The sequence below is a fragment of the Condylostylus longicornis genome, unplaced genomic scaffold (genome assembly GCF_029603195.1).
Source record: "Condylostylus longicornis isolate FDR11 unplaced genomic scaffold, ASM2960319v2 ptg000017l, whole genome shotgun sequence".
NCBI classification, from domain to species: domain Eukaryota; kingdom Metazoa; phylum Arthropoda; class Insecta; order Diptera; family Dolichopodidae; genus Condylostylus; species Condylostylus longicornis.
The window spans coordinates 412,497-436,927 of record NW_026577986.1 but is presented as its reverse complement, the minus strand read 5'-3'; the positions used below and the strand labels follow the sequence as shown (position 1 = coordinate 436,927).

The window sequence follows — 24,431 nt, the reverse complement described above, 5'->3', positions numbered from 1 at the left end:
TATTCGTCATTACGGCACGAAAATTAATTTTCTTCTATTGTGAGTTTAAATTTTTTTTTTATTTTTCTTACCCACAGAGTCCTTTTTTTGTTTTGTTTTTTTTTTTTTTACATATGTTCTGTTGTTGTACAGTATCCAACCTTTAGGCTATATATGATTGATTATATTTTGCAAAAATAACAAGGAAAAAAAAATGATTTTTTTTTATTTTATCTAAATCGCAGAATTCTATAAAACTGAACGCGTTTTAGAGATTTAAAATGCAATTTTTTTTAAAAATATTTAAAGTTCTTTATATTTTACTCAATATATGAACGGATATATTTTTTTTTTTTCAAATGTATAGTGTGAAACAGCAGTAGAAAACCTTAATGGGCTTAATGAATGACCGACAGAGTTTATTGTTTTAAGGTATTCAACGTATAAAATACAAGATACTTGAAAAAATAAAAATTCACGCGATTAAATTCTGTTTTATGTTTAATTAAGTTTTCAAGAATAGAATAGACGGGAACGTGATTGGATTTTATTATTGAATCCAAGTAAAATTTTAAATTGTTTTATTCCAATCGAACGCGAATACTTCAAAGTAAATGTAAAAAAAAAGAAATAGGAGATGATTAAAATCCTGTAGCATAAAAAAATTTATGTTAAAAAAAATTTAATAATAGTAAAATCAATATTAAGGTAAAACAGCATCAAAAAATCGTAATTGGTAGTGATTGACGGGAAATATACTTAAACCGAAAAATTACTAATTGCATTTATGGTCTGATTATAGTACACAATATGGTGTGACATATGCTCTTAATTAAAAAAGGGCTTTTCCGAAAATTCATCATACAAAACATCTGCATTTTTCAAAATTCCAGTTATGATGCTCGAAATTGTTTTCACATTTTTACTTTTAAAATGCAAAAACCACTGAGGTAATATTATTGTTCACGAGATTTCTGCTAAAAACTTTATATATATCATCAATTATTCTTTATATATATCATCAAATATTTGGTAATTTATTTAATTATTTTTAAATCCGGGTTAAATGCTAGCAGTTCTTTAAACTAGCAACTTGCAGTGCTACTAAACACACAAAAATTTTAATGAAATTCTCTCACTACATTCTGAAATTTTAATTGTTGTCTTGAAAACAAATACAAATGATGACCATTATATGAATTGTGCATATAAGCTGCAAAACTGAAACAAAAATTTTTGATTCGCATTAGCAAAAAAAAGGTTTGCCATCTCTATTTGAACAATAAATATTTTTTACGTATAACATTATACAAATTGTCCTGTTTAGGTCTTATATATTCAACATGCATAAATCTAATTTCATGTAGTGATCATTCAGTTTTAAATTTGTTTTTTTTTTTTTTTGGATAATGTGACAACAAAAAGATTGAATTCGTTTTGATTATAACACAAATATGCAAATGATTACAAGTCAGACGTTTCTTTTTTGTATTTTTTTTTTAATAATTGAAAAACAGGACATTTTTATTGAGTACACTATCAAATTTTTTTATTACTGACTTTGATTTGAAATTTCTTTTGTTTGATTCTAATACTCCTATTCATAATTCAAATGGGTTTCCAATATTATTACTACAAATCTGAAATTTTTACACTTTTTGTGAATACCAATTTCAAATTATTGAGGTACCAAAAAAAAAATAACCATGCATAACCATAACAAAAAATAACCATAAAAATATAAGGAATATTTTTAAAGTCCTTAGAGATTTTTTCTATGTAAATTCATTTTTGTTTCACATATACGTATAAAATTGAAAATATTCTTTATCTTATATGATTTTGTAAAAAAAAAACCCATACAATAAAATGAAATTTCGATTTGCATTTTAATGGCAAATCTTCATCATAATAAAGAGAATTTTCTTATTTCAAATTTATACCACATAGGTTTTCTTCTTCTCTTTGTTTTTTTAATCTTTCAATTTTTCAATCGTCTATTGATTTTACGAGTATTAAAATACAATTTTAATATGCCAATATAAATATATGTATAACACATAATAATATATACTTTCCAGTGTATGTAGTAAAATTTATATTTCTCTTGTCTCTTGAAAGGATATACTGGGAATAAAATACTAAAATAAATGTTATCCTTTAAAAAAAAACTTAAACAATATGTTTTTTTGTGCTTTTACTTGCACAACAATATAGAATCTTTGAATTTGATTTTATATATAAAATATTTATGTATTAAAGTGTAGTGGTATAGATGCGGGATATACTCCTAGAATATATGAATACGATCATATAAAAATAAGAAATGAATATTTTTTAATCTCAGTGGAATTCTCTTCTATATATGCATGCATATGTAAGTGGGAGTAAGGAGAAATGAAAGTTGCATAATATTTAAAATTTAAAGAAGACATTCAAATTGTTTCAATCATAAATACAAGTGTATGTGAGCTAAAATTGAATATTCACATTTGAACATGAGAAATTGCGGGAGAGAACCGAATAAAAAAATATATAGAAAATTTTTATTGAGAATTATTGAAAATAATTTTTTTAGGTAAAACATTTTGGCAGTACGTGTTTCTACTTAAATAATCTTAAATTAGTAAAATTTTGACTGCATTGAAAGGAATTCTTGTATTTTTATGCCCTATGGGGTTAACAACTTGTTTAGTTGGCGCGTGATTTTAATTAATTAAAATTTAATATGTTTTCACAAGGATTTGTGTAATAATAGAAAATCGTTAGCTTTCCTTGCAAAATATTAGTGGGACATTTGATTTGTTTGCATTAAATTTTAAAATGAATATTCTTAATTTTCAATTCCACCCTATCTAATATATAGATTAAGATTGATTTAGTATAATCGAACTTGTTAAAAATCATCTCATTTTATGTCATGACCGCCAATTATTAAGCTTCTTTGACGTACACAAATATTAATCAATTTTTTTGTCTTTAAAAATTTTATTCAATGGAAAATTTTTTTAAATTTTCATTCCATATTTGCGTACTTGTATACATATATAAAACTTAATTTTCAATTTGTATTTATTCAATTGGGACCGATTAAAATTGTTAAAAAAAAATATATATTAACAATTATTCAGAATGAATTGTAGAACAATTTTTAACATTCAATGTACTCTGGGTGCTTGCTGTTGTTTTTATTAATAAAATTTTATTTTTCGAATATTTTACAAATTAATTTTATGAATGCGAATATGATATAAATATATACAAAAATGTAAATAGTTAGTATGTGGATCTTGCTTTTCAATTTTCAATTAACCCCATTTTTTTTTTTTTGGAATTACAATTAGCTACATTAAACAATAAAATATCATAAAAATTAATGAAGGGATTAAAGTGTTGATATTTACATTTTTAATTTTATGATATTTATGTATATGTGGATATATTTATCCGTTAATCTCTATATATATACATATATTATAAAAACGTATAGGGATTAATGATTTAGTTGAATTTTTTTTTTAATTTAAAATGCTAAAATTTGACTTTTTGATAGTATGATCAAAGCTTATAACAAAATATTGTTGGCCTGAAATTGACTTTGAAATTTTTCTACTAAAATTAAATTTAAACTAAAATTTAAAGTTTTAATTAAAATTTCTAATATACAAAGTCTTTATCAAGAGAATTAAAGAAAAGTAATCTTTAATATGGATGCGCTTATATCGTAATTTAAAATGTAAAAATCGCAATTAAAATCGGTTTTTTGCGTTATTATTACTTAGAAAATTAGCAAAATCTCATTGAATTCCATTGTGTAATCTCACATTTAGGCATAAAACGTATAACATAACAGGAGCACTTCAAATGTATAAAATTATACTATCACAATATCTTATACTCCCAATTTTATTATACCTTATATATATTAAATCTCTAATATTTAAATTTATAATATTCGGTTGGGGTTAGTCCCTAAATATAGCACAATTTCTGTAAAAAACAAAAAACGTATTGGAGTTCCTTTCCCTATTGTACATACCTTTACAGAATTAAAAATTCTTACAACGAAGCTCAAATTAGAATTTGAACTTTTGAATTATATTACATAGCTTTCCAAAATAAATTATATTAAGCTTATATACCGATACATTCGAATTATTTAAACTCTATATATTCATAATTTCATTTGGTTTACAAGTTCATCTTAATTTTCTTAAAATATTATATAAGAAAATTCATTCTTCTATAAAAAATAATTCTAATGAGTTCTTTGAATGAAAAGAATATGAAAAAGTTTCTATACTGAAGAATGAGGTTCTTGATAACAATATTTTCTATATCCAATATTTACCTGCAAAAAGATTAGATTATCTAATCTCTATTCTAAAGTTTAATGTTTTCTTTTTTCTTTATCTGAAACAGTTTCTTCAGATTTGGTACAAGGTGTATTAAAAATTCAATGCTTTCTTATCTTAGAACTAAGATACCATACATATATAAAGTATTTAATATTTAATATACACTTAAATTTTTAATGTAATATTGAACATTTTTTGTAATAACATTACAGAAAATCATTAACTTTTTTAATATAAATCTGTTTAAACTTAAATGAACCCAATATACAGTGTTGGTTATTTACTCCTTACAATAGTGCTCATAATAAAATTTTCAAATGAAACTTTTATATCCTTATTATATGCAATATGCAATTTAGTTATAAAAAAAATTGAAATGAATAAAATATTTTTGTATCGTTCCTTAAATTGAAATATGAAGAAAATTACATTAAATATTAAAAAAGTTATAATAAGAAAAATGTATATATTAAAATTATATTGATCAATTTTCAGTGTATTCTGTAGAAAATTGGAGCAAAAAACTTTTCACATACATACATATATACACGATGTTGAGCAATTGAAAATCATGAATCCTTCTGCGAGAAATTTTCTTATGTTCCGCTTATTTTTTTTGTTTTGTTTTTATTTTATTATTTAATATTTTTCATTTTTCAATATTTTTCCTTCTATATATACATTGGAAAATTTTTAACTTAAAATTATTAAAAAGTAATATTTAAACGTATTATTATATATGTATACATATGCAATTTTTTAAGTCTGTATGTATGTATTATAGTATGTATAGTTTAATGTTGTTCTATAGAGTTTTAAAAATGTATGTAATGTGAATGAAAAATTATTTTATTTTTATTTCTTAAAGATTTATGACTCAAAACCTTAAGGGATTAAATTTTCTGCATTTTATAAATATTATACTTTTTGTTTTATGTATATATATATGCATATATATTTGTATACGTATATGTGTGAATTATATTCTTACATAGTTAAATGAATATAGAATTATGATAAAATTGAAAATTCTATGTTAAAATGTTTTAAATACAAAATTTCAATTATTACATGAAAATTAACAGATTTTATTGATCTTGTTGATTAAAGGGAATTGTGTTTGTGCAATGATTTCACTGTTTATGCATAGTGCAAAAAGTATTATTATTGTCCCCGCAACACAGTTTTATTTTAACGCAAAACTTTTGAATCTGATACTTTTTGCAAAAAATATTTCAATTTTCGCTTATAATTATCAATTATTCGCTTCTTTGTATTCAATTATTTAAAATTGAAAGAAAAAAATCTAGAAACTAGACACAAATTGTACTAGTATAAAATTTGGGTTTCCGTTAGTAAAATGATGCTCTGACTTATGACTATACAAGAATAATTAGAGCCGCACAGTAAGTTTTTTCACTATACATTCTGTTTTCATTTTGTATAGAAATTAACATAATTTAATTTTAATTAATTTTAGAAACACATTTCTTAAAAGGTTTTTGAGCACGATAATTTGCAAAGTTTTCAGTTAGCATGCGGACCATTTTAGAAGTTCAAATCTTCATATAAAATAAAAAGAGCTATAACAATTTTCATTTCTCTTAAAATTTTTCAAATCATTGAGGTGCTCAAAAACACAAAAAGCAATTCTCTTATTAAAAAGAAAACTTATTATACCTCAATTTTCTGTTAAATCGAGCTACGACATTTTGTCTTTTTAGAGCGTAAGAACATTATTATTAATAAAGTATGAAGTTAGATTAAAATATGAAATCACAAAAAAAAAGGATAAAATTTTTTATTCCCATATTTTGTTTTGATTTTATTTTATTTGATATTTGATAAAAGAAAGTTGATTTTTTTTTATTTGTGGAAATTTTTTTGGGTTTCCTTATGTGGTCTATAAAATGTTTTAAAGCTCTATATTTAAGCAATGAGAGTTTCCTTTGGTTTTTATTTTACTTTTGTGTTTTATATTAATAAAATTAAAAAGAAAATAAGTTTCTGTTTCTTATTTTTTGGTTTTTTAATATTTGATTATAATCTTCAAAATGAACTCAGTTATTGTAAATCTAATCTGATATTGAAGAGTTTTAAAAAGCACATTTATGAAATATAAAATTGGTTTTCATATTTTACTTCCTCTGTTTTATATTCATATATAAAGAGAAAATGCATAATTAATATTTAATTCAAAGATATTTTTTGTGCGAAGGAAATGAAAATGGAAAATAATTTTTTAAGGATCTCATTTTTTCATAATATGCTTTTAATTTTATTTCGAATTGAATTTTTCGAAAATAAAAAATGTGAAATAATTATTGGGAAGAATGGGGAGTAAAAAATCGAAAAAAGTAGTTGATTGAAAATTTCTGAAAATAAAAAGAATTACGAGTAGATTTTCATTTTTTAATCTGAAAATAAAAAGAATATTGAGTAGATTTTCAGTATATGGTTATTATAAAGCGTAAAGAACTAGAAACCTTCTTACAGATACCATATAGTTATTAGTTAAAGTAATTTCTCAATTACATTATCTCCATAACTCTTAAATCAGAACAGGTAGGAAGATGACCCAAATGACAAATTAAAATTTAGAAGACAAGATTTCCAACTGTGCTAAAATTGGAGAAAGGTCTTCAGCTGCACTCAGAAATGTTACGTCACCTAGAAAATTATTGATTTTTTTAAAAACGAAAAGTTAAAATTTCAAATTTTTCGATTTTAAAAATCATTTGATTCCGAAATCTGAACAGATTAAAACTAATGTATACATTCATAAGCAAGCCCTTATTCTAAGGTTTTCAAATAATGTTTAATAATCCGCCTGTCTTACACCAGGCACGAAGTTATACTTAAAATTTCAAAAAGTAAAAAAGTCAGTCGAAATTAATTTTAAACCCATGTAACTCTGAACCTGTTGAGCTTTGAACATCGTCTCCATGCAAAAGTTTTGTCTACTTATGAGGGCCTATACAATGGTGTACAGCAGTGCAATTTGCTACGAAACACCCTGCATTATTTTTATTCCCTTTGAATATTCTTAGTGTTCCGATAGCACTTTTGTTATACAAGCAAATAAACATAAAATTCTGAAAAAACAAAAGTTATTCAAGATTTTAGTAAATTTTATTATTTAGGAACTAAGTTAGTATTTCTTTTAAATTAATTCCTGAATGTTCTTCCTTAAAAGTTGATTTCATTATGTAAAGTTCAATGTACAAAATCAAGTCGTTCTTCTATACTTTTTAATATGAAATACAGAAAATGTACTCTTAGTAGTTAAAATTACTGTTTGTATTCATTTAAAGTCATTAAAAAACTTTTTGATGCGATTAAATAAATGCAAAAACACACAATTTAATTACATAGAAAAACCTAAAAATCTTTTCATTTGAAAAATCAAAAACTCTCTTTCTATTTTTAAAAAAAGAAAAATGGAAAATCTTTTATAAATTATACTTGTATTTTAGTTTCATAATCTTATCATTGCACGCTTACTTTTTAATAAGATTGTAAGGTAGTACACACAGGTACCCATTAAATTTAAAATGCTTTCATTAAACGAGGAAAATGGTGTTTTTTCCTTCTACATTTTTGATTTTATTAAAACTGAATCTAATGAAAATAAATGTTGTGTACGCCTGAAGCAAAATCACCCCTCTTATTAAAAAATTCATTTTTAATATAAAAAACTGAGAAAGATGTCTGCGCCAATGTACATTTTAAATTTAATTCCTCCCCCCCTTCCATTTACCCGTCTATTTTGTCCATTCTGCATGATGAATGACTTTTACAACTAAAAACTAAAAAATAGATTATGAAAAAATTGAAAGGAGTCGCTTTTATTTCTAAAAAAAACAATATCACGTGATAATAATTTTTCTTGTCTGGAAACATGATAAGGTACTTTACAAGTTATTGTTTCTGATAACATTGCATTGCACTTTATCTTTTCTTTTTTGGAATTTCTTTTGTGGGAACCCCTTTTTGTTATGTGAACTATCAATTAAATCGACCGACCCACTAAAAATTTTTATAAAATTTATTTATACACTTTTTTAAATATTTTTTTTCGCGTACAGTTTAAAAATCGTTTTTCTTAATTCTAAAGGGTGTTAAAATATCTGTACAAGCAAGCCACTATGATCCTGAAATATCTTCGAAATAATTGTTTTTATGATCACCCTTGTAACTATTTATAGAGTAAAATACGCCAAAAATAATTTGGTAGTTTTTCAATATTTTCTAATATCGTAATAAATCTTTATTAGATTTTTAAGTTAAATGAGTACGATAATGAGAGCAGTGACACGTGTGTTCTTAAGATTTTTTTTTCATTTATCCCTGTAAGTACTTACATATGAATACATAAAAAGAAATTTGAAATTTGTGAATCGTATCAGCCCTTGCTTTATAATATAGATCAGATTAACTAGTAAAAGTCGCACATGGCTTGTTTTTGTAATATTAAAAATGAGTATTTCAGGTTCGTGTGCATTAATTTTAATAAAATATTATTTGTATCTCCGAAAAGTATGCAATATTTTAATTTTCTTTGAGTCTGCGAAAAAGAACTGTACTAGTTTTAAATATAGTAAAAATAAAGTATTGATAATACAAAATTCTAATTTTCGTCTACATTACATTACGCCTGTTAATATTTTTTGCCAATAATTATATTTGTAGATCTTACAAAACAATTTGTCCAATTAGCTTTTATTATACCTTTAAAATTTGTTTATAAATGAATTTCTTAGAAAGAATGCTGCTATATTTTGAATTATTGTAGCCTGTCTAGATTTCGGTATTTTTTTTGTAGTAAATTACAACAGTGCAGTCTTTTTAACATCGTAAAAATATTCATAAACTTTCAAATCACAAACATCGGATCGTAAATTTTTAATATTTGTCTTGATTATTCTACAGAAGGAAAATGAAGACCTACAATATTTAAACCACATTATTCTTGTGTAATTTTTCATTTTCTTACACTCACTAAGCTAATATGCACATGTAAGTGAAATTTGGAAGTAAAATCAAATTTAAAATGAAATTAAAAACTGTTTTCTATATTATATAAAAGGGGGAAACCCTTATCAATTTTTTTGCAGCGATTTTAAAGATTTTGAAGAGGACATTGTACAATTTAGCATTTTAAAATAAAAAAAGGGTAGCAGAAGTGGCTGAAAATAATAAATTTCCTTTTTATTCATTTAATACAATTGAAATTTTAGAAAGAAGAGCGAAAACGCGCAATACAAGGTTGCTATGCTCATAAATAATAAAAAACAAAATAACAAACAAAAAATCAATATTTTCATTTTTAACATTGCAATTTTTTAAGTTACTCTTTTAGACATTGAGTGAAAATTTTTGAAAATTCTCTAAATATTCTGACTCTACTCTCTTTTCAGTTGTTGTAAAAATTTTTTAGAAATGTCGAAAGAGTGTAGTAGCGATGGCGAGTGGCGACATACTCGTACAAGTTTTACTTTTTTCTTCTTGATTTTTTTTTGTTTATAACATTTGAAAACAATTTAAACTTATAATTTTGGCATGTGTCCTAAGCACCTCCTTATGTCTATAATGGTAAACTTTGTATTGTTCCGATAAAGTATTTAGAAAAAAAATATAATGAAAATTTTTTTTGTTGGTAATTTCAAACATGCGATTTTTTTTTTTAATAACTTTGTATAAGTGATTAGTTTAGTGCACGTGTGTTTGTATAATTCAAGCATTTTTCCATAATTTTTTCTTGTTTTTCACAAAACATAAACGAACATTTTTTTTTTTAATTTTTATAGTTTTGATTGCTTTAAAAAACTTTGCATTTTTTTCGCCCATCTCCGTATACGTAAGGATTCACGAATGAATGGAATGTAATAAAAAAAGATAGACAGCCGAAAAAATGAAAAATAAACGATAAGGAGCCTTTTAAGTCAATTTTTTCTTCTTTTGCTATTTCTTTTGCTATTTATTGGTTTTAAATGGTATATGGGAAAGGATGAAAAGTTAGAAGAAGATCAGTTATTTTTCAGCTTATATAGTGCTTTCCTTCGTTGATTTTGATTTTAAAAAATTTTAAATTTTATCAGGAAAATATTTCAAATTACAACAAATAAATTCAATAAGGAAATAATTCGATTCACTTAAGCTGTGTGCTCTAGCCATGAATAACACACTTAATTCGAATTCACAATAAATTGTTTAGATTTAAGATAGGACAATTTAGTACATCTTACACAAATAGTCAAATCTTATACAAATCTTCAATCTACACACACTATTAATCAATCATTATGATTTGGTATAGCAATCCAATTTACGAAATGCCGTAAATGTTAAAATTATAAAATTTTATTGGAAACTTTTCACATTTAAAGAAACGATTAAGTGGGCCCCCCCCCCCCTAAAACTTTATCAATTTCCGTGCACCGGGGGAATTTTCTTTAATAATAGGATTTTGCTCCTTAAATAACTCATATCATGCTCCTTTTAATATTTAAATTTACAATTAAGTTTGCCTATTTGCTTATTTTACAAAATAATTTTCAAAAAAAAAATTTTCTTAAAATTTTCTTAAATTATTCAGGAAAATTTTAAATTTGCAAGGATTTTTTTTATATTTTTAATGCTCCAGTCATTTTCAATTCAAAAATTTTTTTAATAAAATATGAGACAAAAAAAAAAAGGGAATATAAAAGAAAAACTGGAAAACATTTTTTTCTGTGTTCAAAATTTTTGAATCCTTACAGAAAAAAATAAATCGTTTGTCTTTTTGTTTTGCCCTTTTTTTACTCCCTTAAATTTCAGTTGATGATTGAATTTCCTACAGTGTTGAGTGTAATTTTCTTTCTCTTCATGAATTTATTGTGAAAATTTTTGTTTTTTAACAAAAAAATAAAAAAAGTTACAATAATTTTCATAAAAACGTGGTTATAAAAATTGCCATAAACAAAATTTAATATTAAAATTTAAAATTATTGGAAGAAAAATAGTGAGTCTGAAAACAAAACAATGAATAAATAAAAAAAAAAAATTAACAATAAAAGAGCAATTCAAGCATTATTTACTAAAATTTTTATCAACACTCTAAGACCAATAACAATCAAGTTAAGCTGAATTTTTAAGGAATTTTTTGATAATTTCAAAGTGTGAATGTTGATTTTCGGGAACTGTTTAAGTTTAAGGACATTTTTTATACGCAAGAACACTGAAATTAAGGTATTGAACTGGAAAATAAGAAAAAACAATTAAATGGGAACTTGCATTCGATTTGCATTAATTGAAAATTGAATTGCCGAAACCACATTTTTCATAAAATTTACATTAAGAGTAGGTAGGTCTAGATACTTTATAAAGAAATGTAAGAATGCATTGTACACTAATTTCTTTTAATTGTTGAAAAATGATCCTAAATCGTTTTCATTATAATAATTTACAAATCTTATATTGTACTTCATGCACTATATTCATAAACACATAATCTCTCTTTATACCATAAAAAAGATCCTTATAAAATTCATGAACTCTCTATATAGTCAATGCATGTAACCATGAACTTTTTATAATATTGCACATGGGCAATACTTGGTAATACACAGGAATATTTTTTTTAATTTTTATTATTCAAAAAAAAAAAGAATTATTTTAATTCAATTTTCAATTAAAAATAACCTTAGGGGGTGAATCTTTCGAGAATTTTTTTACTCGCTTTCCTTGTCCTTTAAGTCAAAATGTATAAACAAAACAAAAAAAATCAATTATTCTATTTATACACACATACTTACATGTTCATATATGACGCGTATTTTCAACTTTTGAGATTTTGATTTCTTGATACTATATATGGGACAAGAATAGGAAGCAAATTTTGATTTGATTACCACAACTCGCATTGGCAATGAATTTCTAAGGTATTCAAATTAAAATGTAAATATAGGAATAGGGAAAGTAATTTTATATTCATTGGGAATTTTTCATACATATATAAAATCTTTGAATTCAGTAATGGAATCACAAACTCATGTAAAACTCATATGAAATTTATAATTTAAAAATAATCAGCAATCCGTACCTAGGCTGTAATTGAAAATTAATGTGAAAGCTGAACAAGATTTGTAAAAATTTACCAAAACTTCAGAAATGAACATTTCTTATGCGATGTAAAATATTAAAGGCACAATTTTTTCAAATTTTATTTGAAATAATGTCTGATGCGATCATATTACACAAAATTCATTTCCTTAAAAATTCAAGAATTCCGTGAAGAATTTGAATTGAACACAATACAATTACCAATACAGAATTATGGAAATTTTAAAATTTGGTGTTGGCATTCGTATAAAATCTAAATTTTGCTTATAATTTATATTTAATATGTTTGGGTCCAAAATGAATTTGTTAGAATTGGTTTTACTTTGTAAGTATCATACTAATTGCAATAATCTACATACAACTCGTAAAATGCATAAATATAGTTTATAGCGTGCGATTATTCTTCTACTAATAGACCTATATTACCCGCATTTTATCATCTACAATTGATCTAATTTGATGGTATCCAATTGCTCATCATTCAGTTGAATCGTGCTATCCTCTTCTAGTTCAATTCTGCTTAGTTTGACCATTCCTACTCCCTCTTTTAAAATAACATTTAGATGATTTTTTCAATAAAAATTCAATTTTGTTTACTTTTCTTTTTTATTTTTTTTCAGAACATCTGGTAAGACTTAGATATATTTTTCTTTCCTCTCCTCTCTCTTCTCTCTTTCTATTTTGTGTAATGTTTTGTTTTCTTCAGCGAAATTTCTTATTCCTTTTGATCCTTATTTTGAACTTATTTGAAAGAAATATTTGCAGTTATGTGTAGTTTTTGCGAGTTCATGTATTTTTGTTCTTAAAACAAAAATAAAATCCTTAAAGTCCTTTTTCTTTCTTTTTATTTCGTTCTTCTTGTTATTGTCTATTATAATGTGTAGTTGCCCCTGAACTTTTTTCTTTTATTTTTCTTTTTTGTGTGTGTGATATTTTTGCAAAACAAAAACTTAAAATCCCGCTGGCGTTATTTTTTATAAGTTTTTTCTTTCCTTTCTTAAATTTTTATTTTTATATTTTCACAAAGATTTTATAGTAGTTTTTTTTAAAGTTCTTGTTAATTTCTTGCTTTTTTTTATGTTTTTTAATAATAGAATAGTTTTTTTTTTTTGTAAATTAATAATTATTTTTAGTACCCTATGCTCATTTTAAATGACTTGTACACACATTTAGGGGGTAAGAGTTGTCCCTAATGGAAAAACTTAAGTGGTATTCACGTTAACGCCTTTTTAATAGAGTCAATAAGGTTTTTATATTAACAACTACAGTATATTCATGAAAAACATACCGAGTTGTTGTTCTTTAATTTGTTTTTCATGATTTTTATGCTCCTTTAAAAATTCCTCTTTATTCTGATATTACAAGAAAGGATATTCAAAGTTATATTGTGTATTAAGGGAAATTCGATTAAATTATTATTTTTTTTGTGTTAATTGAATTCTTTAATCTTTTATTATAATTATGGGCACATATAAGATTAAAAGGAACTTAAAAATATGAAAATAATAATTTTTTAAAGAAAATTATTATTTCTATAAGAATATATTAGGATATAAAGGATTCTATGGCTTTATAAAAGGAATGAAATAAAAATATTTTGATATTTTTCAAAGCTAGAACACTGCAATAACCAATAAAAATATTATAAATATATGAGTGGTATAGAGAAAATAATCAAACTCCAGGATATAAAAATTTAATTATTATTATTAATTTTTTTCTCCTTTTAATATTTATTCTTTGAAATACGCCTCTTATAAAGCTCTTATGAATCTATACCTATTCTCTTAAATGTTTTTTAATAATTAATTATTAAATTATGAAAATTGTTAGGATTTATTATCCTATATATTAGGGTAATTTAATCTTAAATGCATATAATATGAATTGGTTGTAGGATTTTCATATATGGAAATTATATTTACATTATAATTCAATATATCAGGCTATGGACAAAGAATTTTCTCTTTCCTTTTTTTTATTTATATAATGTTATCCGTTTTTATTGGACTTGTAGACGTTTTTTTCCCACAAAACAAACTTAAAGAAGTTCAACTGAAAATTCTATTCATATGTTATTATCATGATTGTTTGTATATTGTAATAAACTAGTATATACATAATTGAGATTTATTAAGGGAAAACAGAAAAAATTCTAAAGGTCAATAGTCTATGTCTATATTATAGAATAATATAAAATGAAAAATCACTTATGCTAGAGATTATATAAGTCTAATGCCTATCCAAATATATTAAATGATTAAAGAAAATAAATTTTATATTTGAATCATGCGAGTTTTTGAGGAATTCTTTATTAAAATTAAAATATTGTTGGGAAAATTTATAAAAAAATCTAATTTCATTCCAGATCTGATCATAGAACCTATATATTTTTAAAGAACTTCTTAGTTTAAACTGCTGTTCTACAATATATTTCAATTTCAATTGTATAATTTGTAATTTTTAAGGCTAGAACTAAATTGATAATGTTACAACAAAAAAATAATCAAAGCAAAATCAGGGTTTAAGCTATCAAAACCATTGTTTATGGAATTTGTTTATTTAAGAAAAAATTGAATCTGACCGAATTTTAAATATATTTGATGTCTTAATCCTGGCTTAAGTTTTTAATTAAGACATTTTTAACTTTAAGTTTAAATTCCGAAAATATGCTTAAATTTGATTCTTTTAAAATAGGCAGTTTTTCTTAAAAAATATTGAAATTTTTAATTCTCGACTCGTAACATGAAAACATTGAAAGTCTGCTTCCTTTTTTGTATCCTTTTTATTTCATATATTTTGAAATTTTAATTTAATGAGAAAAAACTGATAATATATGAACACTGTAAGGACGTAGGGGTACATGCATGCAGATTAATCTTTACTTTACATCCTTTTTTCTTTCAATTAATAAAATATAAATTATAATAATGTGTCCTTCAATATTTCATTTTCAAGAGCACAGGAGGAGATCACATCTTACCATTGAAAATGTTTTTTTTTGTAATTTTTCTAATATTTGTTTTTTTTTTCTTTACAATTTTCCTTTCTCCATAATTTTCCTCTATTATCTTTTAATTTCTCTTAGACTTATGTGTTTTTTTTTGTTACACATATACATTGTGTCATACTTATATGAATATTTATTTGGCAAATAAGTAACCTTAACGTTACATATATATATGTACGTTACATACAAGATTACATAAATAATGTAAATATAAGAAAAAATTTTTGTTCTAGACTGAGCTTGTTATCAATGTCTTGTATAAATTTACATTTTTTTAAAGTTCAGAGTCAACATTTGAGCAATAATATAAAATAGTCTTTTATATTTATGTACATATCAAATATTTATAACATATTATTGTAACATGCATGTATGCATATGGATAATGTCAAATTATCTAAGAATCTATTTTACGTGGCCGTAATAATTTGTAATTATTTTCGTATATACAGGGTGAATCAGAAAGGTATACAACAATATATACCATCGGTTCGTTAGAGGATCAAAAATGACTAAAATTTTTATTCTGTAGTGAGTGCCAAATCTAAGTAGTTCCCGAGGTACAGCGATTCCAAAAAAATTCAGAAACATTTAACATGTTTAATTCTTTTTGTTTATAAGTTCCATTCCAAAAAAGATAGATTGCTAAAATTTAAAGGCTAGTAAGTGCAAAGGGAGGGCTTGAAAACAATGAAGCCCATTATTTGGCTATTCATTTTCCGAACTGCAAGCATTTCAATTTTTCCAATTTTTTATTGTTTTACGTTTTTTTTGTCCCGAAAATTCTTATGAATATTTTTGAAACTTCAAAAGAATTTTCCACAGAATTGCTTTTCTTTTCTTATGCTCTAATTTAAACTAAAAAACATTAAAAAATCTTTAATGATCCAGGCGGTATAAAATAAAAATATTGAAATTTCAATTTTGTTTAATTTTAAGTCCTTGATCTTGATTGAACATTTTCCTACAAATAAACCAGTTTGACGATGTTGAAAACACTCACTCCAGCACAAAAGTTTTACTTATTTCACATTCTCTAATCGATGGTACATTTGGTTGAATACCTCTGTGAATCACCCGGTATAATATTTGTACACACATATATCCGAAAACCTGGTGCAAAACATATGCATCCTATTTGCAAATTTTTATATTTTTATACCAATTTGTTTATTGGGAGACTTTTCCTATACTAGTCTATTTATTTTTGATTTTCAAAATTCTTTTGTACAAAATTCAATAGGACTCTCTGTCTTTGAATTCTATATATCTAATTCTATAAAATTACTTAAATTGTAGGTTACATATATAGGAACCTGAGGTTATTTGCTAATTTTTCTATATGGTATACCTCGACGTCTTATGATTATTTTTTGAGATCTTTTATTTTGAGCCTTTATAATTATTGTTTTAATTAAAACGACAAATAAAGGAATAATGATAATGTTATTAAAATTATTAGAGATCTAAATTATTACGGTTTTTTTTAAGGAAAATGCGGAACAACTGAAAATTCAACTGAATTAATTTGATATAGAAAGTACATATAAGGTACTTAGTCATAAGTCTTGTATATTCTTACACGTATGCATATGTATGTATGTGTAAAAACTTGAAATACAAATTTTCAATGTACATTGTATACTTACATACATATATATTGTATATACCTACTTTATCTTACTACGTGCATATAAAATATAACACTGTACAGCCTACCAGTAGACTAAAAAATTGAAATGTACATAGTTATATGTATGTATGTATGTATATATGTGCATACATACAAATAGAAAAGCAAAAGCCCTTTTAAAAAAAATAATTCATCATTCCATATAATATAAAGTTTTTAGACTCCTTATTGATGCATTACACACATACAAGCATACTCTCACACATATACGATTTTATAAAGGATAATGAACTTTTTCTATTCTTTTTTTTAAAGTCTACTATATATAGAAAAGTTGAATTAAAAGTCTATTGAAAATATTTTGTATTAAATGCATATGCCTACATGTGTAAAAATCATTAAAAAAGCATCCAACATAATATTCATCATTATCAATACTAGGTACATACATACATGCATATCGTACAATACGTATCATCAACATCAATCAAAATTTAACTGTAATTTTATTGTACGATATCATGTACATAAAGAAAGAAATTTCTCTATGGAACACAGTTATATCGCTCAAAATAGAACGATATGATAATGACGACGTCGAAAATAATTATACACTATTATGTAACAATGGCGACAAGAACAATGTCAGAGTCATAATAAGTGCTCAAATGTATATAGCTGGATAAGAATGCTTGCGTATTTGAACATATATTATGCATGTATATAAGTACATAAAATATAAATTTCAAGGCATAAAACAAAAAATTTATAGAAAATATTAATATTTGCAATATTGAAAATTGTAAGCCTATTTAAAATTTTAAAATTAACACAGCTTTTTTATTTAAATAAAAAATAAAAGTAATATAAAAGAAAAGAGAGCATAGGTGGCCAACAACAGCAGTTGCCAATTTAAGAATATGAAGGTAATATTTACAGCTATTATACTGCGATTAAAAGTGAGAAAATTTGAAGCTTGAATGGTGTCCCTAGTAACTAAAAACAATTTCCCGAAATTTTATGAATTTACTTTAGAAAAGGGCCACAATACTTACTAATCGCATGCCATTTCAACAACGCAAACATATTTTGGCTATTCTAATGACGATCGTATTAATAGAAGCTGATAACTGAAATCACTGATTTGACAAATGAATTCTGTTTGACAGATAGTGTTTTTTTTTAGCAGAATTTTCTGTTCATTTTTTCCAATGATTTTCTCGAATTCGGAACAGTTTTATTGTCTTAATTTCAAAGTTATTTTGGCCTTTGCAATTAAGACAATTCACATAATTTATATACATGTGTACATCCTGACATAGGTTTCGCGGCCCTCCGAAGTGTACACTTACATATAATATCTCTGATTTTTGAAAAACTATTAACTAAGACTTTAATTCTTGAGAAGGAAAATTAGTCATGAATTGATGCGAATATGTAAATCCTGTCTTTTTAATAATTATCCAGAAAAGTCACAAATGAATAACAACGAAAAAAAAAGAAAAATAGAGAAAAATCGTTAATAATAAGAAGAACAGTAAAAAAAAAAAATTGCTTTTTTTCTGTTTTTCTTTAATTTTTGTTTTTATTATTCTTGGATTTTTTGCTATGTGCAATAAAAGCAATTTGATTGCATGGTTGGAGTCATTTTCATTCACAATTCTGTTGTTACTTACTCCTTAATTTTTTGTGTTTTGCATACCTACTTTTTGTTTTTAATTCTTTTCAAATCGTTAGTCGCAATAAATAGAATTAATGCGGAAGGCGGAAGTTAAGCTAAAATATAAGAAAGAAAAACATACACAAAAAACAAAAATTAAACAAAACAATTAAACAAAAACTATAAAAGTTGAATTTTTTTGTTGTTGCTGTTGTGGCTGTTGTTGCAAGACTGTTTTCGTTTTTCCTCATATTGTTAAAAATACAATGAAGCAGAGAAAAAACCAAGAATAATTTGAAAGGATATTTACCTTTTCTTAAGATTTCTTTATAATTACGGTTAAATAGGTATAAAAAAAAATTATGTTTTGTTTTAGGCAAAATAATTAAGAGCATGTATGCAATTATTGCCCTTGATCCTTGAGAATTTTTTTTTTCAGTTTTGTTTTTTTATTGTTATTGTATTTCAGACAATATTATACAAGTATATGTGCAGCTTTAATTGTTAATTTGGGTGGCATGTGAAATTTCGAAAACAAGGAATGGTTCTAAAATAGATGCAAAAATTCCAAATGTGAAAACTTTTTTAAAATAAAAATTTGCCATTTATTAGATTGAATATATTTTTCATTAAAAACTCCAAAAAGCAGAATTAAACCAATTAATTGAGAAAATTATTTAATAAACTCTTGAAAACTTGTGGTGAAATCCAAAATGTTAATAAATTTTTCAATAATCTTCCTAATCTTATTTTGTTTGTCTATTTACGTTTGTTCCACGTTTGAACTTGAAATCAAATGCCTGAGTTAGAATTTTAGTTATGTACTTTGAGATTAAAATTTTTTTAGTCCGTAATTTTAAACACTTACATATAAGCCTAGAAAATTTGGGTAAATATTAAATTTTTTTTTTTTCAATTTCAGTTTGCTGCTTGGGTAGATGCTGTTATATTTGTATTTAGTTTAGAAAACGAGGCTAGTTTTAATGCAGTTTACAGTTATTACACAAAAATGGCGCATTTTCGTAATACAGCTGAAATTCCGATCATATTAGTTGGAACACAAGGTAAATAAAAAATTTTTTAAAATTTCATCAATATTTTTCATAATTTAAATATTAAATAAAATTTTTTCTTTATCTTTTTGTGTTTGTACAGATGCGATTAGTGACAGGAGTCCGCGTGTAATAGATGATACAAGAGCTCGTAAATTAGCAAATGATTTGAAAAGGTGCTCATATTTTGAAACATGTGCTACATATGGCCTTAATGTCGAAAGAGTTTTTCAAGAAGGTATTAAAAATATGATAAATTTAATAAATAAAATTGTGCGATATTTTAAACAAAAAAAAAATATTATAAATACATTTTTTATTCTACATTAATAATATTATTTTTTATTTAAAATTTTTAGCATGCCAAAGAATAGTTCAACATAGAGTATCTGGACCACCACCAGGTATTACAAATTCAAGACCAACAACACCGCAAGGAACACGTCTTGGTGTAGCTAGTTTTCATCATTCAAGTCCATCAAATGGTTTTTCAACATCCTCACCATCGATAATTGCCAGCACAGGAACTGGAAGCAATAACAGTAGTACATTAACTTTACCACATCGTCATCATGTACTATCAACGTCAAGCCATCATATACCAACGAGAATAAGTGCAGATTTTGCACATGTTGAACAACAAAATCAAAAATGGGGTGCTGTATCACATGGTCAATTGCAGTCACAACAACAGCAAGCTGCAATGTTAGCAATAGCTAATGATAATAATAATATAGCAAAATTTGTTCCATTAAACCAAAATGTTATGTCCATACATAATCATCAACAACAATCTCAACCACAACATCATCAAAATAATCAACAGCATCATGGCTCAGAAAATTTAGCGCCACTATCATTAGCACCATCTCAAAAAGATTCTAAAGATATGAATGGTACTTCTGGACATGGAAAAGATTTACCAACACCAACATCAACACCGACAACATCCCGTAAAAGTCGAAGAAGATCAAATCTATTTATACCTTCATCAAAAAAAGAAGATAAACTTAAAAATGGTGAAATGGGTAGTGGTAGATCAATTCCTTTAAAACAAGGTTACCTTTATAAAAGATCTAGCAAATCATTGAATAAAGAATGGAAGAAAAAATATGTGACATTATGTGATGATGGTAGACTAACATATCATCCATCATTACATGATTATATGGATGATGTACATGGTAAAGAAATTCCTCTACAATATGTAACTGTTAAAGTTCCAGGACAAAAGCCACGTGGTTCAAAATCTATAATTACAAATAGTGCTCTAACAGCATCAATGAATGGTAAACAAAATGGTATAAGTGAAGGCATTGGATGTTTATCTTTAGCAAAAGATAATAAAAAATCTACTGAAAAATGCTTGCTTACAGCATTTGAAACATTAAGAGAACCATTAAAATCGAATTCATCGCAACATACAAGCGGTGATGAAGGTATCGCTATGAGTAACAGTAATTCACAAACTTTCATACCAAGTGATAGTAATCAACAACAACAGCAGCAATTGCAACAGCAGCAACAAAATAAAATTGAATCTCAAACACCAAATGTTAAAAAAAGACACCGTCGAATGAAAAGTAGTGGTGTCAAGAATAATGAAATTGATGATCCAGATGGTTTTGAATTCTTTATTGTATCACTGGATAGCAAACAATGGCATTTTGAAGCAGCAAATAGTGAAGAACGTGATGAATGGGTTGCTGCTATTGAACAAGAAATATTTAAATCACTACAAAATATTGAATCAAGTAAAATGAAACCGGCTACCTCAAATGAAGTAGCAAGTATGGTTTCGATTAGATCTAGGGTACCGGGTAATGATTTTTGTGTTGACTGTGATGCTGCAAGTAAGTTTTTAAAAAATATTCGGTGAAGTTCTAAAAAAATCTTATTTCCATATTTTTATTATAGATCCAGAATGGGCTAGTCTTAATTTAGGTATTTTAATGTGTATCGAATGTTCTGGAATACACAGAAATTTAGGTTCACATATAAGTAAAGTTAGATCTTTGGACTTGGATGATTGGCCGTGAGTAAAAATCAGTTCTATTTTTTATTTTATTTTATTTTTGTTTTAAATTATTTTTTTTTCAATAATTAACTTTTATTTTAAACTTTAACTCATGATTTTTTTTTTAATTTTTTTTTTAGACTTGGTCATTTGAGTGTAATGTTAGCTATTGGTAATAATTTAGCAAATTCAGTTTGGGAAGCAAATATTACTAGAAATAGGAAAAAGCCAACATCAAATTCAAAACATGAAGAAAAAGAGGCTTGGATACGTAGTAAATATGAGGCTAAAGAATTTTTACCAATGTGCAATCAAGCAGCTCCTCTCGGACAACAATTAGTTGAGGCTGTAGTTAGGTAAAATGTGATTCTTTTTTTAAGTTTTTGAATTGATGAAATTTAAAATAAATTTACCCTGTTATAACACTGTGTTCTTATCTTATAGATCTGATATGAAGACCATAATTTTAGTACTGGCTAAAATGTCACATGATCAAGTAAATTCAACGGTTAGTACACGTGATTTGAGAACTCCATTACATTTGGCATGTGCAACGGGTAATTTAGCTATAGCTCAGCTATTAATATGGGTAAATATTAAAATTTTATTATTAATTAAAATCACATTTTTAATACTTCTTTTTTTTTTAATTTGTCTTTCAGAATAATGCAAATATTAAGAAAACTGATCATGAAGGTAGAACTTGTTTAGCATATGCTAAAGCAGCTGCGTCATTAGCAATTGCTAAAAGTCATCAAAACTCATCATCAAATGCGACAATTTCAAGTAATGCCAGTAATAGTAGTACAGGTTCAACAGCTTCAGCTGGTTCTTCAACAAATAATGGAAGTGGTATACCAGCACCGCAATATTCCGTTGATGATACTTCAGCTTTAGTTGATTTACTAAAGGTATTAGGGTGTCCTGAGTCAGCACCATTAACAGCAAGCGGAACTTTACCACGTCGAAGAGATACGTTAGGTACACCATATGAAAAATTACCATCAGGTGTTATGTAAAGATGATTAATAATGGAAAATGAACGAAAACATTCGATCATAATGAGTTTTTTTTTTTTAAATCCCAAATATTTAGAAAATTTTTAATTAATAAGTATTTTATTACTTTTGTGAAGAGACGCAGCTTTTTGTTTTTTTTTTGTTAAATTTTCCATTTTTAGCATTTTCATTTTAACTTAAAACAAAAAAAAAGTAGAAAAATGAAATAAAACTGTAGTAAATTAGTTGAAATAAATTTAACGAAAAATTATAATAAAATTAATTTAATGAAAAATTACAACTTATTTAAGATTTATAATAATATTTAAGTCAAAAAGTCTCAAGTAATTTTGGATTTATGTTAAAATTTTCCTATTCGATTATTACTTTTGTGTTTAAACAAAATCTTTGGCTTAAATTATTGTAAATAATTTTTTTTTATTTCATTTTGTAAAATTATCTACAAAACTTATTAATCTATTGTTAAACTAGAAATCTTTCGTTAAATTATGGAAAAGATTAATTTTACTAAAATGATTTATTAATTTTATTGTAAAAAATGAAAACCAAAAAAAAAAAAAAATTGAAGATAATCTCAATAATTAAAATTAGAAAATAAATTTTTGTTTACATGTAAAAGTTCCGTTAATGTTTCGTTTATTTTTCGTTAAATAAACAACAACAGTTATATACTTATTACCTCTTTTTTTTTAAAATAACTATTATTATTACATTTTTATTTAAGATGTAATATTTTAAATGTGATGTTGTTTTTTTTTTAATTATAATTTTATTTTAGATTATTATTTAAGTTTTATCTTGTGTCCGATTATGTCGTTGTAAATGCTGAGACCGATTTTGATTAACAAATAAATTAAACATCAAGGGTAAATAGTCTCGATCTGTTTATGTAAGAACTAAATTAGTTTCATAAATATTTGTTTTTATTTTTAGTCCTTTATTATTAAATTAAAATTTTAATTAACAAAAAAATATAAATTATTTGCAAGAAATATATATTATAGTATCTGTTGTAATGTTGTTTATTCTAATAAAATTAATAAATATGTAAATATTACCTAATTAAAATTAATTTAATTTTTAACATGACAGAAATACATGTAAAATAAATATGTAAAAAAAAATTTTTTTGATTTGTGTTTAAGTAAATTCAAAATTTCGTCTTTTTTTTTATTAATAATTATTCTTCGTTAAATTTAAATTTAGGGTGAAAATATTTTTTGTGTGAAATTTTTAAATGTGTTAGCTAATTATATATTACATAAATTCAATTTATATTATGAAATAAATATGAAATTTTATTTTTCCTTCTTTTATGAAAAATTTAAAAACAAAAATACTATACAATTTGAATAAAATTGAGAGAAAAATAAAAAAAAAAATGTTAAAATAATAAGAAAAAATTCGAAGCAATGACGAATATTATGTTGATTATCCGTAAAACAAAATGAAAGTAAAGTAACTTTAAACAAAAATTATTAAATAATAATTTAAAAGAAAATAAAATAATTGAAAATTATTAAATATAATAGAAATGTAAATGAAAATAATAAATAGAAATAAATTTTATCCAAATATGTATACATATAAAAATTATGTA

General features: G+C 24.6%; 1 protein-coding gene across 1 annotated transcript in view; it reads left to right on the top strand.

Annotated features, from left to right (window-relative positions):
- Window positions 1-24,369, top strand: part of LOC129606078 (centaurin-gamma-1A) — a 125,816-nt gene extending 101,447 nt beyond the window's left edge. The window contains exons 3-9 of the mRNA XM_055516173.1: window positions 19,666-19,807; window positions 19,899-20,033; window positions 20,155-21,648; window positions 21,713-21,830; window positions 21,953-22,168; window positions 22,257-22,401; window positions 22,475-24,369. Coding sequence (XP_055372148.1) covers window positions 19,666-19,807; window positions 19,899-20,033; window positions 20,155-21,648; window positions 21,713-21,830; window positions 21,953-22,168; window positions 22,257-22,401; window positions 22,475-22,831 — 2,607 coding nt within the window. The 3' untranslated portion in view covers window positions 22,832-24,369. The remainder of the gene's footprint in view (window positions 1-19,665; window positions 19,808-19,898; window positions 20,034-20,154; window positions 21,649-21,712; window positions 21,831-21,952; window positions 22,169-22,256; window positions 22,402-22,474) is intronic.
- The last annotated feature ends 62 nt before the right edge of the window (window positions 24,370-24,431 follow it).